The 16361-nt window shown below is 37.6% G+C and overlaps 4 protein-coding genes across 5 annotated transcripts; 2 read left to right on the forward strand and 2 right to left on the reverse strand.

Moving 5' to 3' along the window:
* Nucleotides 1–249: 249 nt before the first annotated feature.
* On the forward strand, nucleotides 250–5473 carry LOC101216276 (protein EARLY FLOWERING 5). Of its 2 annotated transcripts, none has more exons than XM_011652954.2 (9): nucleotides 250–510; nucleotides 1604–1717; nucleotides 1973–2058; nucleotides 2141–2190; nucleotides 2316–2385; nucleotides 2474–2555; nucleotides 2658–3067; nucleotides 3299–3814; nucleotides 4801–5473. In XM_011652954.2, the coding sequence occupies exons 2-9, from the start codon at nucleotides 1609–1611 to the stop codon at nucleotides 5017–5019; spliced, it is 1542 nt and encodes a 513-aa protein (XP_011651256.1). In that variant the 5' UTR covers nucleotides 250–510; nucleotides 1604–1608; the 3' UTR covers nucleotides 5020–5473. The 2 variants fall into 2 exon arrangements, with proteins under 2 accessions (XP_011651256.1, XP_004152447.1); XM_004152399.3 differs by having other exon boundaries at nucleotides 1624–1717.
* Nucleotides 5474–6221: 748 nt separating this feature from the next.
* On the forward strand, nucleotides 6222–10760 carry LOC101216524 (HIPL1 protein). The gene is made up of 7 exons (XM_004152400.3): nucleotides 6222–6893; nucleotides 7022–7179; nucleotides 8088–8882; nucleotides 8968–9184; nucleotides 9407–9585; nucleotides 9826–10067; nucleotides 10166–10760. Exons 1-7 carry the CDS (start codon nucleotides 6803–6805, stop codon nucleotides 10572–10574), a joined length of 2091 nt encoding a protein of 696 aa, XP_004152448.1. The 5' UTR covers nucleotides 6222–6802; the 3' UTR covers nucleotides 10575–10760.
* Nucleotides 10761–11375: 615 nt separating this feature from the next.
* LOC101219757 (AAA-ATPase ASD, mitochondrial) lies at nucleotides 11376–13361 on the reverse strand. The gene has a single exon (XM_004152493.3). The coding sequence runs from the start codon at nucleotides 13113–13115 to the stop codon at nucleotides 11541–11543; it is 1575 nt and encodes a 524-aa protein (XP_004152541.1). The 5' UTR covers nucleotides 13116–13361; the 3' UTR covers nucleotides 11376–11540.
* An 894-nt stretch (nucleotides 13362–14255) lies between these two features.
* On the reverse strand, nucleotides 14256–16188 carry LOC101220003 (AAA-ATPase At3g28580). Its single transcript, XM_004152494.3, has one exon. It carries the CDS (start codon nucleotides 15939–15941, stop codon nucleotides 14418–14420), a length of 1524 nt encoding a protein of 507 aa, XP_004152542.1. The 5' UTR covers nucleotides 15942–16188; the 3' UTR covers nucleotides 14256–14417.
* Nucleotides 16189–16361: the final 173 nt, after the last annotated feature.

A 16361-nucleotide genomic window follows, 5' to 3' on the forward strand; every position in this document is an offset into this window, starting at 1 on the left:
AGAACAGAACCAAATATTGGGCCATGTCACTGAGGACCAAATAAAAGAGAGGAAATAGCCCAATAAGAAAACTTTTAAAATTACAACCGTTAGCGATTTTATGAATAAAATTTGAAGAAAAAAATTGGGTCATGAGTTGGGTTTACCTGACCCAAACCGAGTATATACGGAAGTCGGAAGATATCAAAACATATTAGACAAATGACGACATGTCGTGCTCTCATTTAGAAAGACGATGCGTCGTTGGAGTTCAATAAAAAGAATTTCGACGAAGAGAGCGATGTTCCATTGACGCCTTTATCCCCTCTTCTCTGTCGCCTAAAATTCTGGTTTCCGCTTCTAAGAAGAACGACACTACCAATCTAAGAAGAAGAAGAAGAATAAATATTTTGAAGCCATAGAATTCACGAAAGAAAGAGAGGGGTGAAGATGAAGACGACCAAAGGAGGTAAGGTGATGAACCCTACGGATGCTTATCGAAAGGAGCTTCGCAAGAAGGAATTGAAACGGGTACGTGTTCTTCCTACCATTTATTTTCGCTGGTCAGTTAACTTCTGGTTCCGCCACTTTATTTAATCGTTGCCGTCTTCGAACCCCATTTCCGTCCTTCTTTTATCATTGCTTGCTGTAGTGCAATCGAATTGGATGAGATAATTTACTTTTTGGCATTGTTATACGTGATATGTTGCATGCGAATACTATTGATTCTTCAATGAAATAAGATATAGTGGCTTGTTTGGATGCGTTTAGGGACCTGGGTTTTTCTTTTATATAGTCTTCTAACGAGGAAGGGTTGTTACTGGATTTGGATTTAGGGTTTTAGATTAGTGAGATATCACAGGAGTCTTGTAACTGATTTGGGTTGACTAAGCCATCAATTTTCATTTAGGATTCATTGAGTGATATGGGGACTGAATAGAGACTCTTCTAAAGAAGTGGATTATTTAATGCAGTTACACTTGATTCAAGTTGCTATCTCTTAAGTTCTTACTTAAGTCCTATAATATATTGTGAAACTAGATCTTTCATTGTGAATAATGAGATTCAGAAGCTTATTGAGTATTTCTTGTGGCAAGGAGTATGTAAATAAGGAGATTGACATCTCATTCACTGGAAAATTTTCAATTTTCTGTTGGAATTGCGGGGCCTGGATATTGGCTTGGTATCCACAGTCCTACTCCTTGGAGTCTAAACAATTTATGAGCTTCTCTTTTTCTGAAATGATTAGTGATATGGATGGATTACAACTATGTATCAACCTTGAAGAAGCTCATTCCCGTGGACCTGTATTCCTAGATTCCTATGGTACATTTTTGTGTTCCAAGTCGGGAAAGGGTAGGAAGATATGTCTTAGAGGTTCTTGATATCATGACATTAACTTTTGTGCATTTTTGGAATTTAGGAATTTAGAACTTTTGAGGTGGAAGTTTTTTGTGCATATCAGTGCCCAATTCTGAAAAAAGGTTATTTGTGCATATTAGGATAAACTAATATTCTTTTGAGTTATGTATATTTCTTTCCTTTTGGCCTTCTTTTAGTTATTAGTGTTTTTGTGATGTGATTGGTCAATGATTGGATTCAAATCCATAACCTCTAATAACAGATGTTATGTGTGCCTACCAGAATAAGAAAGAGAGAAAAAAGGTAAGAGAGGTGGGAATTTTGAAGAAAGATCCTGATGCAATCAAGGAGCAAATTCAAAAGTTGGAAATGATGAGTAAGTTGCAATGCTTATGAACTTTATTTACTTTACTGCACATGGTTCCATAAGTTTTCTTTGTTGATTTGAGAGGCCTATTTCATTATCTTGATTCTTCATGACCAACATCAAGAAATTTGATCTTTGCCCTTTGCTTTTCCAATTTTAATGACGTGAGCCTTCTATTTTCTATTTTCTTTTGTCTTTTTTGTAAAATACACGTTGCTTTCTCATTTCAGCCTCTTTTTTGTTTCTCTCTGTTGTCTTATGCAGAGGCTGATGGTGCCCTTGATAAAGCTAGAAAGCACAAGAAAAGGCAGTTAGAAGATACTCTTAATCTTGTATTAAAGAAGAGAAGGGTAATTTTTCATTTTGTAATTTCTTGAGAAATCTCTGCAAGCTTTGTTCCCTGCAATCATATTGATTCTCTCTCTTGGACAGGAATATGAAGATAAAATGAAGGAGAAGGGTGAGGTCCCAGTTATGTTCAGGTATAAAAGACTCTTGCTCATTGTTGGTGTTATTGCTCTTCATGCAGTTAAATTATTTTTCCCTTTCAGAAATATACCATAGTTTATAATTTATATTCAAGCACTGTATTCTATCTTCTGTCCAGTCATTTGGGACCTCCAAAAAGACGAACAGCTGAAGAGGAAGAAGAGAGAGGGAAACATCCAAATCCTGAAGTGAGAACTCTAATTGATTGTCTGTCCAACTATATTATTCCTTATATTGCATTTATGGATTTTATTTGAATATTTTCTGCCACTTTAGGACTCTGTCTACCACCATCCCACACTAAATCCCACTGGAGCTCCACCACCTGGGAAACCTCCAATGTTTAAATCATCAATTGGTAAGTTAGTTTCCTGTTCAATCTTGTAGTAAAACAAAAAGTTACATGTGTGCTTTTATATTTGTAACTTCCACTGAAGTCTTGTATGAATGAAAACTGTAGGACCACGAGTTCCTCTATCCGATGCTTCTACTAGTGGTGCTGCACCATCCTTGAATATGGAGCCGGAGGATGTTCCCTTGGCTGTACCTCCACCTCCCCCACCACCTCCTTTGCCAGACTCTGCTAAGTTGGGTTCTGCTGATGGTCCTGCTCTACCTGATTCCTTACCTTTACCTCCTCCACCTCCATTGCCACCTAAGCCTGTAGCATCAAACTTGGGTTTACCATTACCTCCACCACCTCCTGGACCTCCACCAAGGGAACAAGTTGCAGGCCGCCCTCCCTTTTTGTTGCCTCCATCTTTGCAGCAGTCTACCATGATGCTCCCTTCTGGAACCAGTGAAGGTGAAAAGGAGAGAAGTCAACCGTCTGCATTTTTGGATGATTCAACTTCCAAGATGCCAGCTCAGGTAATATCTCTATTTAACTTCTCGTTAACATGGAATGAAATTGTACATGGCTGAGGCTGACTACACAGTATGAGATGAACTACACATGCCTGACATCCTTGTTTTTTTATTTGATTTGTCTGGGGAAGAAAAAATTATATGATGTTTGAATGTGTTTGATTACAGAAACTGTAGGAGTGATTAATAGTCAATGTTAGCAAGCTAACATTCTTATTTTTCTCATTCATTTAGGTACCTACTACTCTCCCGCCGCCTCCCCCCCCACCTGGGATGCCACCAAAGGGTGATCAGTCTGAAGGTGTGTCAGGTGATGAGGAGGCAAATAATTCTTTAGTGATTAAAGATGTTTCTAAACTGGTTCCTCCACCTCCACCTCCAAGACCTCCTCCGGGACCTGGGCCTTCATTGATACCAACCTTGCAGCCTGATGTATTACCCCCTGGAATATCTCGATTTCCCCCACCTCCACCTCCACCAGATATGCGACCAACATTATCCGCACCTGGAGTTCCACTCCCACCCGGAATGATGGTTCCGTTAATGCCACGGCCACCATTTGGGCCTCCTCTTGGACCTCCACCCATGATGAGACCACCTCTTCCTCCTGGACCTCCTCCAATTTTTCATGAAGATGACCATAATGCACAAATGCCACTTGTCCCTCAAAAGCCCTCATATGTTAAATCTGCAGCATCTACTGTTGTTAAGCGTCCGCTGGCTCAACACACTCCAGAACTTACAGCAATGGTAAGATGACTTAATATGCTATTCTAGTGCAATTTGATTTTAAAATTTGATGTCATGGTGGAATGTTAAGAGTATTACAAACTTGTCCTTCATTATCAAGTTTAATATAAAATATTCCAATCTGGCAGATGTTCTATATAGCTGGCATGTTCTCAGGGGAAGGGATATTATATGTTAAGGATGACATTCCATGAAAAAAACAAATAGTGGACACACACACGCACACACATGTTAAGGATGACAAGGGAATATATTTCGAGAGGCTAACTATAATTTTTTTATTATCAGCCAGCTTTCTTTTTTCTTTTTTAGGTTAGGAATATTTAACACTGTATATTCATCCAAAAAAGAACACATCCTAAAAGTCTTAGGGGTGAGGATTCCCCAAGTCTGATTCAAAGGATTGACAACAAAAGACCTTCCTTCTTAATTAATCAGATAATTTTGTGTAAAGCCCACCACATAGAGGCTATAATTAGTACATTTCCTCAAAAAAGCTAGAAGATAACTCATTTAAAAGAAAACAATATTCCTTCCAAAATGACCATACGAAGATGTTGCTTGTGTCGTATGCTTTGCCTCCCTGCTTGAATCTTTGATGTTCAAACCAACTTGAAGTAAATTTCTTATAGAACTTCATTATTGCATAAGGTGAGTGAATTGGAACCTGGTGAAGGATAGTCTTATTCTTTCACGCCTGAAAGAGAAATGCTCCTGAAATTCTCCTCTTGAATTAGTTTTCTAGCTACCTTAGCATGGAATTAGGATAAGATTATGATGATGTTTGCCTGTATTGTACAAATGCAAATATACAAGTGATCTATAAAATAGCAAGATATAGAACAACAATTCTCAATGTAGTTTGATCCCATGGCATTTGGGAATTAGAAAAGCTCACTGTACAAATTAGTCTTATTCTGCTCTAACCACAGAAATATATCAACTTTGCTCTGACATTCTAAACTTATATCATGCCACTATTTCAGGTTCCTGCATCAGTTAGAGTGAGAAGAGAGCTAGCAGCACCGAAGTCTAAGCCAAAACCTTCACCATCAACTACAGCAGCTCCATCCCTGCCCACAGCTCCTATCGTAGGGAAGCCAGAGTTGGTCAGCTCATCATCGGCCCCAAAGAAACAGAGTATTGATGACTCATATATGGCATTTTTGGAGGACATGAAAGCTCTTGGCGCTCTTGACGAATGAGATGTTGAATTGGTTTATATGGGAAATTGTAGGCAGCAGTTGTAATCGAAAAGGAGGGGAAACAAATGGCTTGCACTTATCAAGAACTGTCTTCAATTTGGAGATGATCGGATTATTGCCTTCAAGGTTTGCTTTGCTGCATCAAAGGGTAGCCATTATTTACTCGCACTAGTGGCCCTGCTGCATTTCTTGATAATAGCATTTAACTTAGAGGCCTTAAATTGTGTCATGTTGACATTTTTATATTTTGACAAAATTGGAAATTGTTCGTCAGATTTATCTCTGAATAGATGTCAAGCTGATCCCCTTATCCTTACTTTCAAAGTAAACTTAGCCTTTTCTTTTTCATTTTTTCTTTTCCTATGAAACTGTGCAACTGACCATTGAACATTCAAAGCAGCTCCGGGTTTCTTTATTTTTTAGATTTGAAACATTTATATAGCTAATGTTTTTTCCAAAAAGATGTCTAATGGAAAATAAATTAATGATAATTTTAAATGTGAGTTACATATGATTATGTTTGATGTTATTTACTACTTGTGTTCTACATCCATAAAACTGCAATTTGATTAACTCGTGCAAGGTGATCAATTCTTATTGTTTGACAAAGATGATATAAGTTTAATTAATTCATCCATTCAATTTGTATAATGAACCATTATTGGCTTATCATGACGATCTTATGGACCTCACAAAAGAACAAGGCCACTAACCTTAGTGCTCAATAAAAAATTGTTTGGTCACAGCTCAAACCGTCCAAACTATACAAATATTAAATGTTCGAATTCTTTTGTATAACCCGAATAATTAATATTTAAGACATTTCTACTAATCATGCTGTTTAAATGAGAAAATTAAGCAGTAATAGAACATTGTCAATCATATTATGGACAAAGAGTCACATGACATGATGTTTTCCAATCCCCAAAAATGATAAAGAGGCAAAGTCAAACTGTGTAATCTTTTGGAATTGGAGCTATTACAGAGTATATCTATACTGAACTTAAGAAAAAATATACAAATTTTTCATAAGAAGAAGAAAAAAAACAATCCCTTTAATTTCAAACTATTTCTTTTGACAATTTCAACCATTCGTCACGCCTGATGTCAAACCAATAGTTGAAATTGACGAATTTCCCTAATAATAAATCCAAGTGGGTTCCTATAAAGTTTGAGACTTTTGTTATTTCTTTTCACTTTTTGGTGAAGTTGGTTCGGGGGGAAGAAGAAAATGGCGAGTCGTATCCAAATTCAATTCCCAGCTGAAAACCACTGGTTTTCTCAACAACCCTATTCAATTATACACAAGAGAGTGGAGGGAAAGTCAACGACAGACTCTTTTCCCGTTAATTTAATCCTTTGGTCTTTAATATATTATTCGTATGAGGTGAAAGGAAATATGTTGAAATCTCGATGAAGGGTTTGATTTATAATTTGTAATTTATCATTTCTGGAGAGAGACAGCAAGGTTTGAATATTGGTTTACTACCAGAAGCTGGATTAAACAAAGTCCAAATGGTAAGAGAGATGGAAAAATGATGTAGATGGGTTTCTTCTAGTGAGAGAAGAGTATGAAAATTTGAAGTCAGTCATGGCCACCATGTTGATAAATTTCAACTTCTTATGCTTTCACATTGTTTTCTTTTAGCTTGAAATGCTGACATCCCTTTTTGAAGCCTATTTACAATAGGGTTTTTCCCGAGCTTATCCGGAGAGATGAACTGAAGAAAATCTCTCTCTCTTCCCCCTCTCTTTTTGTTCCCTTTTCCTTTTGTTTAGTGCTATGGAACGTTTTACTGGGGTCATCCTCTTCCTCTGTGGGCTTCTGCTGTTAGTTCATCCTACAGTTTCACTTCCCTTGTGCTCTGATTCAAGTAGGTTTTGTTCTTTTTTACTTGGTTTAATGTTTGCTGATTCTTCTGTTTCAACTCTCAATACCCTTTTTCTGGTTTGATGCTTCAGTTTTTTGTTGATATTTTCTTGTGATCTTCTTTCTCTGTAGCGGCTCCCTTTACTTTAAACACTACATTGAAGTTCTGTCCTTATAATGGGAGTGTTTGCTGTAATTCTACACAAGATGGGGTTATACAGAGACAATTCCAAAGGATGAACATTTCTGATCCTGCTTGTGCTTCTCTAGTCAAATCCATTGCCTGTGCGGTAAGACCTTATGATCCCCAAAAGAAAACACAAAATCTCCCCCTTCTTTCTACATATGGCATAGCTGATTCTTCCTGTTGTTATAACTTGTATCTCGTTTTTAACTGTTGCTGAATAATAAAATCTTGTTTGTCTGAAGCTTTTGAGGAAGTACTGTAGGAATTCTGCCATTTGTTATATATTAACTCAGGCTCGGTTTACTGTTTTGTTTTTGGTTTTCAAAAATTAAGTTAGTAATCACCACTTTCATATATTGATCCGTGTGTTTAGTTATTTACATTTTAGGAGCGTTTTTAATATCCAAAGTAAAATTTGAAAACTAAGAAAAGATAGTTTTTAGTTTTGGAATTTGGTTAAGGCTTTATATGTTTACATAAAATATATGAAAATCATGATCAAGATATTATGTGAAATAAGTACAGTTTTCAAAAACCGAAAACCAAATGATTGATAAACGGGGCTTAAATGATTTGGGAAGAGCAGTTGGTTTATGCAATCTCTCTTTCCACCTCTTCTTCTATCGGCCTTACTCTTGAAATGTATAATTCTTGTCTTTTGACAATGATATGAGTGTAGATGATTTTTAATCCTAGATAGAAACTTTACAAGTTAAATGACTTTTACACCTGCTGAACCATCATCAAGTTAAGAAGACACAGCTATTCCATACACTTGATGTTACAGAAGGACATCAAAAGAAAGTGTTAGGATGAATGCTGTGAATACAATTTTTCTACTTTTGTTAACAAATAAGGACTAATCTTAGCTTTTTAAGCCTTAATATGGACATTAGTTTAAATGGTTGACTTCTTGCACTTGTTTGGTGATCATCTTGCATGCTATTTTACTTGTGATACCAGTATCTCAAGCCTTTATCAATTTTCTCTTCCTTCTTATGATATCTTTAGAGGTGTGATCCATTTTCTGGAGATCTGTATCAAGTCAATTCAACACCTAGGCCAGTTCCTCTTCTCTGCAACTCCACTTCAGAGAAATCACCACAATCGAACCAAGCAGCTACTGACTTCTGTTCTACAGTATGGGACACATGCCAAAATGTAACCATAGTCAACTCCCCCTTTGCCCCTTCGTTACAGGGTCGAGCTGGAGTACCTACTAACTCGAGTACTAGCAAGCTCTCAGATCTATGGCAGTCAAAGGCTGACTTCTGCAACGCATTTGGAGGAGCATCTTCGGAAGAGTCAGTCTGCTTTGTTGGTGAACCTGTGTCACTTAACAATACTGAACTTCCTAGCCCTCCACATGGCTTATGTCTTGAGAAAATTGGGAATGGAACTTACCTGAATATGGTGCCCCATCCTGATGGATCTAATCGTGCATTCTTCTCTAGCCAAGCAGGCAAGATTTGGTTGGCAACTATTCCTGAGAAGGGATCGGGAGGAGTCTTGGGGGTCGATGAATCTAAACCTTTTGTAGATTTAACCGATGAAGTTAACTTCGATACTCAATTTGGCATGATGGGCCTTGCATTTCATCCAAACTTTGCACAAAATGGGAGATTCTTTGCTTCTTTCAATTGTGACAAGGTTAAGTGGCCAGGATGCTCTGGAAGATGTTCTTGTAATTCTGATGTTAATTGTGATCCTTCCAAACTACCAGCTGATAGTGGATCCCAACCGTGCCAACATCAAAGTGTAGTCGCAGAGTACACAGTCAATGGTAGCGCATCCCAGCCTTCATTGGTACAAACCTCTAGACACTACACATATTTTTGGCATAGTAGGTTGCAACTTGTGGGATCTAAGGCATGCCAATTCTTATTTTCAGGCAACAACTGCAAAGCCATCAGAAGTAAGAAGAATAATCACTATTGGTCTTCCATTTACCTCTCATCATGGGGGACAGATACTCTTCGGGCCAGATGGTTATCTTTACTTCATGATGGGAGACGGTGGTGGTCAAGGTGGTGATCCTTACAATTTTTCCCAGAACAAGAAATCATTGCTTGGGAAGATTATGAGGCTTGATATTAATAACTTTCCAAGTAAGTGTTTAATGTTAAACGTTTACTACTATGAAGTTACTTCCTAAGAAATCTTGGTTTTCTGTGCAACTGCTGTTCTCTATGCATTCAACCACAGCAGTTGGTGGAGACGGAATCAGACATTTTTTTATATAATTGATAATGCCATCATCTTCAGCTCGACAGTTCTTCAATAACTAAAAGTATGAAATTCCCCTCATTCTGTTCTCATATCTGGAACAGGTCCAGAAGATATCGATAAACTTGATTTATGGGGAAACTATACTATTCCTAAAGATAACCCATTTGTTGAAGATCAAGGAGCACAGCCGGAGATATGGGCTTACGGTTTGAGAAATCCTTGGCGTTGCAGTTTTGATTCAGAAAGACCTTCCTACTTCATGTGTGGAGATGTTGGACAGGTTCAAATCTCACTTTACACATCTGTACTCAGAGGTTAATTAACTCATTAATGGATGATAAAAGTAAATCTCCATAATAATTCATTTAAAAGAGCAAAACATAACACCCCCCAAATTATGCCGGATGTGGATGTTATTAAGTTCCAAGTTTTACTAGAGTTTGAACAAACCTGTTATTTCTCCAAGAACACAGTTTAACATACAACGCTTCAATTCACTCTACCTGTTCTTTTCTTACAGGATCAATACGAAGAGGTGGATATCATCACAAAGGGCGGAAACTACGGTTGGCGCGTTTACGAGGGTCCTCTTTTGTTTGTTCCAAATTCATCCCCTGGAGGGTCCACACCTGTAGATTCCATAAATCCAATCTTCCCTGTGATGGGCTACAACCATTCTGCAATAAGCAAGAATGTAGGTTCTGCATCAATAACAGGGGGATACTTCTATCGATCTAAGACCGATCCGTGTATGTACGGAAGGTACGTTCATACACTTATGTGCTCAGAGTTTCTGAAATAACATTGTTTAGGAAAAAAGAATCATTTTATCCCAGTCTCATTGTGTTGTTTCTGAGCAGGTACTTGTATGGAGATTTGTATGCTTCTGCTATATGGGCAGGAATTGAAAACCCAGAAAACAGTGGAAACTTTACCTCAGATAAGATCCCTTTCAGTTGTGCACCTGATTCTCCTATACCTTGTAGTTCCACTCCAGGCAGCTCTCTTCCAGCGTTGGGTTATGTCTTCTCATTTGGTGAGGACAATGACAAAGACATTTACCTTTTAACCAGCAGTGGTGTTTACAGGGTCGCTGCACCTAGTCGTTGTAAATACACTTGCTCATTGGAAAACGTGACGTCAACGGTTGGAAGTTCTGGTCCAACGCCATCTCCTCCTCCGTCTCATGCAAGTCGGTCGACGAACTCATGGAGTAACCTGATGCTCCTACTCACTTATGTGCTACTTCTGCTTATGACTTGTAGCTGATTACAGTGTTAAAAGTTTTTGCCAAGTTTCTTGATTATATGTAAGGTTGTGTAACTTGAACTCAAATTTAAATGTACCTAAGAGAGAACAGCCGCCATTTACGTCGTAAGAGAAACAGCTTGAAGATTTTCTCCAATAAGTATTGTATGCCTTGTTTAAAACTAGATTTTAACTTCTTTTATCTTAGGAACAAGAATTTATTTCATTCATTAACCATATGTCCACTCGAAAGAAATCGTTTATTCAACGTCGGAACCAATTTTTAAAGGACATTGATTGAAAGTATATGTTAACTTATGTTTAAATATAGTGAGTATATCAGTCTGTTGTCAAGTTGAAATCTAACTTGTGAATTTTAAAGTAGCTTAACTTATCAAAATGTTATAGAATCGATAAAAAGATAGGAACTTTGAATTGTTCTCCACAAACAGAAAAAAGCAAACAAAGAACTCTTATGAAATGATATGAATTGAGAATTGAGAATGATTATGAAATGATAAAAAATCATTATGCATGTGATTTTAGTTTATATATAACAATTGCATTAAGGGAGTGTTTCTCTCATTGTTATTATGGCAATTATGAGAGTTGTAATTTATATATGTATAGCTTTTACTATGAGTAGTAAGTCTTGTAATTGTGAATATATGATCTCTTACTATAGGCCAAGAACGTCCTAGATGTTGTATCATTTTATCGATGGATTGTTATTGAATTGTAATTTATGTTATTAACTTACTTTAACGGATTGAATGACCAAATAGATAGATAAACTCGACCATTTACCCCAAGAATCCAGAGTGTGGGAAATTCAATCTTTATTTTAAGACTAAATATAAGCTTTTAGGGAGCCAAGAAGAAACTTTGACAAAAGAAGAAAATGACAAACCCCATAGTTTAGAATATCTCCATCTACTAATAATTGCTTCATTTCCCCCTTCGTTCTTAACCTAAACCAATCATTCATCACTCTAAAGACGACTCTTCTTCCTTTACTATTTCCGATGGTCTCTCTTTTTCGTCGACTATCTTTGGAGGCGAAGTCTCCTTTGATTTCTCTTTCTTCTTCTCCTCCGCTACTCTCTTCGTCTCTTCCAAGCTTCCAATTAACCTACGAAGCGCATGCTCCTCCGCTTCTTCCCGTGATTTCGGCATGAGATTCTCGGCGACATCCGCCGGCGACATTTTTACATTGTTGAAAAGCTCTTTAATCTCTTCAAAAAGCTCATGTGTTTCAACATTCAAGTAGTTCTTAGCCAACACTTTGAAAGCTTCATAGCTACAATAAGAAAGCTCAATGTGTTTGTCCATTCTTCCTCTACGAATTAATGCCGGATCAAGCTTCTCCAAGTGATTTGTTGTGAAAACGATCAGTCTCTCTCCGCCACAAGCTGACCAAATTCCGTCGATGAAATTCAACAATCCAGACAGAGTTACTTTGCTTTTCACTTCTTCTTCTTCTTTCTTCGGTTCCTTAATTGCTTTCTTCTTCTCTTTCTCCTCATTTGAGCTTTTTTTTTCCACGATTTTCCTTTGCTTAGTGAATTCTAATGAACAATCGATATCTTCAATCACGATTATCGATTTGCTCGTCGTCTCAATTAGAAGCTTCCGAAGCTCTGTATTGTCCTTCACTGCTGTTAATTCCAAATCGTAAACGTCGTAGTTTAGCAAATTCGCCATGGCGGCGATCATCGTTGATTTCCCCGTCCCCGGCGGGCCGTACAGAAGGTAACCTCGTTTCCACGCCTTGCCGATTCGAGCGTAATACTCTTTACTTTGGCTAAATGTTAGTAAATCTTCTATAATCTCTTGCTTTTTGATTGGATCCATTCCGATTGTGTCAAAACTTGCAGGATGTTCGAAGTAAACTTCGCTCCACGTCGTTGACCGGTGAATTAGCCATCGGTTTCCTGTTCCGTTAGTGTAAAGCTTCCTCCGCCTCCGATTCACTCTGATTTCTTTTCCTTCCTTCAATACATGCTTCAGATACGATTCTTTTACAAGTTCTCGATGCTTCTTGTGAAATTTAAGCTGGTAGAATCTTCGATCGGTATCTGGATACAAAGAGAGGGATTTCGTAGCCGATCCGGCGATTTTGCTCGAAGTCCACCAGAACTCAGCGTTTTCATACTCATCAGTAACTCTTTCGTACTCATCCATACTCAATGAGAAGTTATTCTTGCTTTCTCCAACTTCGGCTTTGAGTCTTTTAGCGTCGTCTGAAAGTTTATCGCTCAGATACGCTTCAACCGCCGCGAAGGCTTTGTTCCTACTGAAACGATCACCAACGAATTCGTAGATAGCAATTCGAACGTACGGACTAGGATAGATATAATCCATGAACTTACTAAAATATGTCTGGAAATATTGGCGGAGCCCTTGAGGAGAGTACTGACGGATGATCGACCAGGCGAACATGATCGTCGCAAGTGTAGAGCTTGTTGATGTTAAAATCTCCGTCATCGTCATCGGCTTCTTTCTAGGGACCGCCTTGCCGTCGTTTCTGTTCATCTTGTACTTTCTGGTAATGGAACCCATGGAATTTTGCCCTGTCAACAGAAAGAAGAAGAAGAAGAAGAAGAAGAAGAAGAAGAAGCGAAAGTACGTTTAAAAGGCAAAGTAGTGTTCATGGTTTAAATCGTTACCTAAACAAATGACCGTGTAACGTGGCAGCTTCTGAGTGGATGAGCTTCTCTTTCGTTGACGCGCGGAGTCATTCCATTTCCGTTATTTTATGATTTTGTTAGGACTTTTAAAAAATGGTTATTTTAAATCATACAAATTTTTATATTCTATATTTTAAAAAATTTAAATCATCTTAAGTTTGTATTATTTAATTTTTATTAAGTGAATCAACAATGGACGCCAATAATTAATTTGGACTATTCATCCAACATTGGAAGAAATTAATACACATTTTTAAAGATAATTCAAATAACCATCAAATTTAGTTGAAACAATTGTGCATTAACAATTTTAAAAAGATAATCCAAATAAATTGTCAAAATTAATTCACCTTTGATGGTAATAAAATTTATTTTTGGGAAAAAAAATGTAATTAATATACTCTCACAAGTTAAGTTCTAATTTGATATTAGTTCATAATTTTATTTTGATCTAGTTCATCGTGGATTCTCTAACAAAACTCAATTAAGTCATGAACAAATTGCAAAAATCATTACTTACTTATATAAACACTAACGTTTACAATTTAACCCTCAAAAGTTTTGGAATGAAAATCCGTGGTTTTAACTACCTTCACGCGGGAGTTATTATTGTAACATCAAAAAAGAATGAACAGATCATTGTGTTGACACCATCTTTCTGAAGTTTGCTATATGTGATTTTGTATTTTGTAATTTTTTTACTATAATTGTTTTGTTATTTATGAAAAGAATGATTTGATCACTTTTATTGATTTGATTTACTCTATCGAAAGCAGGGTATTACGTTCTTGAAGAAAATACTGACTTAGAGCTTATTGACCTGAACACTATGGTCAATGATGTCAATCAGCTGAATTAATCTTTAATGTCTTGGAAGGTTGTTTGGTTTAATGTGTCCTTATGGACATCTGAGCTTGTGATTCTCTTGGACTTGAGTTTGTTTCTTTGGCTAGCACTGATGCCAAAATGCTGAATGTGGCCAAATGATTTGAGTTTTATGATGGTTTTCAGATTTATAAATGATGGTAACATCATCTGCTATCATAAAAGAAAATAACTATTTCTTATTCTGAATTCTCATCAATTTCTCTGCCCCAAAACCCAACCTAACAAACACAAAGCAAAGACTGCTAATTCAACTTATAGACAGGGGCCTTTAGTTTATCACTAAAGATCAGTTGGTTAAACCCTCAGGATTTACTTCTTGAGATTCCCTTTCAACTGCTGCAGTTTTTACCCCTTCTAGAGTTTGGATCAATTTGCGAAGAAGTTTGTCAGGATCATCATTAGGAGACTTGGGCATGAGGTTCTCTGCAACATCAGCAGGGGTGATTTTGACACATCTGATCAATTCTTTAATTTGATCAAATAGGAGATGAGTCTCTAGATTCAAGTAATTTTTTGCAAGCACTTTGAATGCCTCGAAGCTGCAATAAGAAAGCTCAATATGTTTGTCCATCCGACCTGTTCTAATGAGGGCTGGATCAAGCTTCTCCACATAATTGGTTGTGAAAACAATAAGTCTTTCCCCACCACTAGCTGACCATAATCCATCAATGAAGTTCAACAATCCCGAGAGAGTGACTTTACTGCTGGTGTCGTCCTCTTCTTTCTTTGAGGATTCTTTGGGGGATTTCTCTTTGTCATCTGTAGACTTTTCTTCTTTCTTCTTTCTCTGCCCTGTAAGATCAAGTGAGCAATCAATATCCTCAATCACAACGATCGATTTACTTGTCGTTTCGATCAAAAGTGTTCGAAGCTGGGTGTTGTTCTTCACTGCAGTGAGCTCCAGGTCATAAACATCATAATTTAGCAGATTGGCCATTGCAGCGATCATTGTTGACTTTCCTGTCCCAGGTGGACCATATAAAAGATAACCACGTTTCCATGCCTTCCCAATTCGAGCATACAACTCTTTGCTCCTGGTGAAGGTCAATAAATCATCTATAATCTCCTGCTTTTTCTCTGACTCCATTGCTATGGTGTCAAATGTTGCAGGGTGCTCAAATACGATGTGGCTCCACATGGTTTGGCTGTAATACCATCTACCACCAGAGCCATTGGTAAAAAGCTTCCTCTGCCTGTTTCTCACTCTGATTTCTTTCCCTTCACCCAAGACATGCTTCAAATATGTTTCTGTAATTAATTTTCTGCTCCGCTTATGAAACGTGAGTGTATAGTATCTCCTATCAGGATCTGGAAAAGAATTGCCTGAACTTTTCGACGAACCTGTCATGTTTAAAACCCACCATACTTTTACTCCTTGAAATTCATCGGTCACCTTTTCATGATCATCCATACTCAATACCAAGTTGGTGCTATCTTGTCCTATCTCAGCTTTGAGTCGTGTAGCACTTTGGGATGAATTTTTGCTGAGATATGACTCAACCGCTGAGAAAGCTTCACTCCGCTTGAGGCGTTCACCAACATATTCGTGGACTGAGATCTGGATGTAAGGATGGAAGTAGTTCATGAATCTCAACGAGTATTTTTCAAAGTAATGACGAAATGCTCGGGGGCAAGATTGTTGAATCATAGCCCACACAAACATGAAACTTGCAATGGTTGGACCAGCAGCTGCCCACCACCCTGCCATGGATGTTGCTCCCATCCACATTGTTGCAGTGGTACTGGTGTTCTGGTGGTGTTGCTCCCCAGCAGAGCTTATGCTTTGTAAACCACTGAAAAGGGAATACATTTGTGAAAGAGTAGTAAGATTGGAAGGCAAGTGAGAAGAAGTGGGATGATGTATGGACAATGGAAAGTATCATTATTAATAAGTGAGGACTTATGATGCGTGGCATTGGGTCCCAACATTGACTGCTAGCTTCGACATGCGTCAAGAATTGTATTGTGGTTTTTCCTTCTTAATCTATTGATTTCTCTATTTGTAATGACTAAACAGGCAACAGGATTGGCATTGGCATACCCCATGTGAGCTGAATTACAAATTTGGATGACCTTGAAAGAAAACAAAGCACACTCTAACATAAGGTACCGTCCAAATTACTTTTACATCTGATTTTAGGCCTTGAACTATGAATTAATATTTTCCTTCAAGTGACGAACCATATAGTTTAATTATTTTAATTCAGAAGAAAAGTTGTATTAGGACTTA

The sequence above is a fragment of the Cucumis sativus genome, chromosome 1, assembly GCF_000004075.3.
Source record: "Cucumis sativus cultivar 9930 chromosome 1, Cucumber_9930_V3, whole genome shotgun sequence".
NCBI classification, from domain to species: Eukaryota; Viridiplantae; Streptophyta; class Magnoliopsida; order Cucurbitales; family Cucurbitaceae; genus Cucumis; species Cucumis sativus.

Excerpts from the sequence above, each read along its gene's own strand:
- LOC101216524 (XM_004152400.3), top strand. The coding sequence starts at position 6,803 with ATGGAACGTTTTACTGGGGTCATCCTCTTCCTCTGTGGGCTTCTGCTG. Across the intron at positions 6,894-7,021 it reads TCCCTTGTGCTCTGATTCAA|CGGCTCCCTTTACTTTAAAC; the intron begins GTAGGTTTTGTT and ends CTTTCTCTGTAG. Across the intron at positions 9,586-9,825 it reads TGTGTGGAGATGTTGGACAG|GATCAATACGAAGAGGTGGA; the intron begins GTTCAAATCTCA and ends CTTTTCTTACAG.
- LOC101220003 (XM_004152494.3), bottom strand. The coding sequence starts at position 15,941 with ATGTATTCCCTTTTCAGTGGTTTACAAAGCATAAGCTCTGCTGGGGAG.
- LOC101219757 (XM_004152493.3), bottom strand. The coding sequence starts at position 13,115 with ATGGGTTCCATTACCAGAAAGTACAAGATGAACAGAAACGACGGCAAG.
- LOC101216276 (XM_004152399.3), top strand. The coding sequence starts at position 430 with ATGAAGACGACCAAAGGAGGTAAGGTGATGAACCCTACGGATGCTTAT. Across the intron at positions 3,068-3,298 it reads CTTCCAAGATGCCAGCTCAG|GTACCTACTACTCTCCCGCC; the intron begins GTAATATCTCTA and ends TCATTCATTTAG. Across the intron at positions 3,815-4,800 it reads CTCCAGAACTTACAGCAATG|GTTCCTGCATCAGTTAGAGT; the intron begins GTAAGATGACTT and ends CCACTATTTCAG.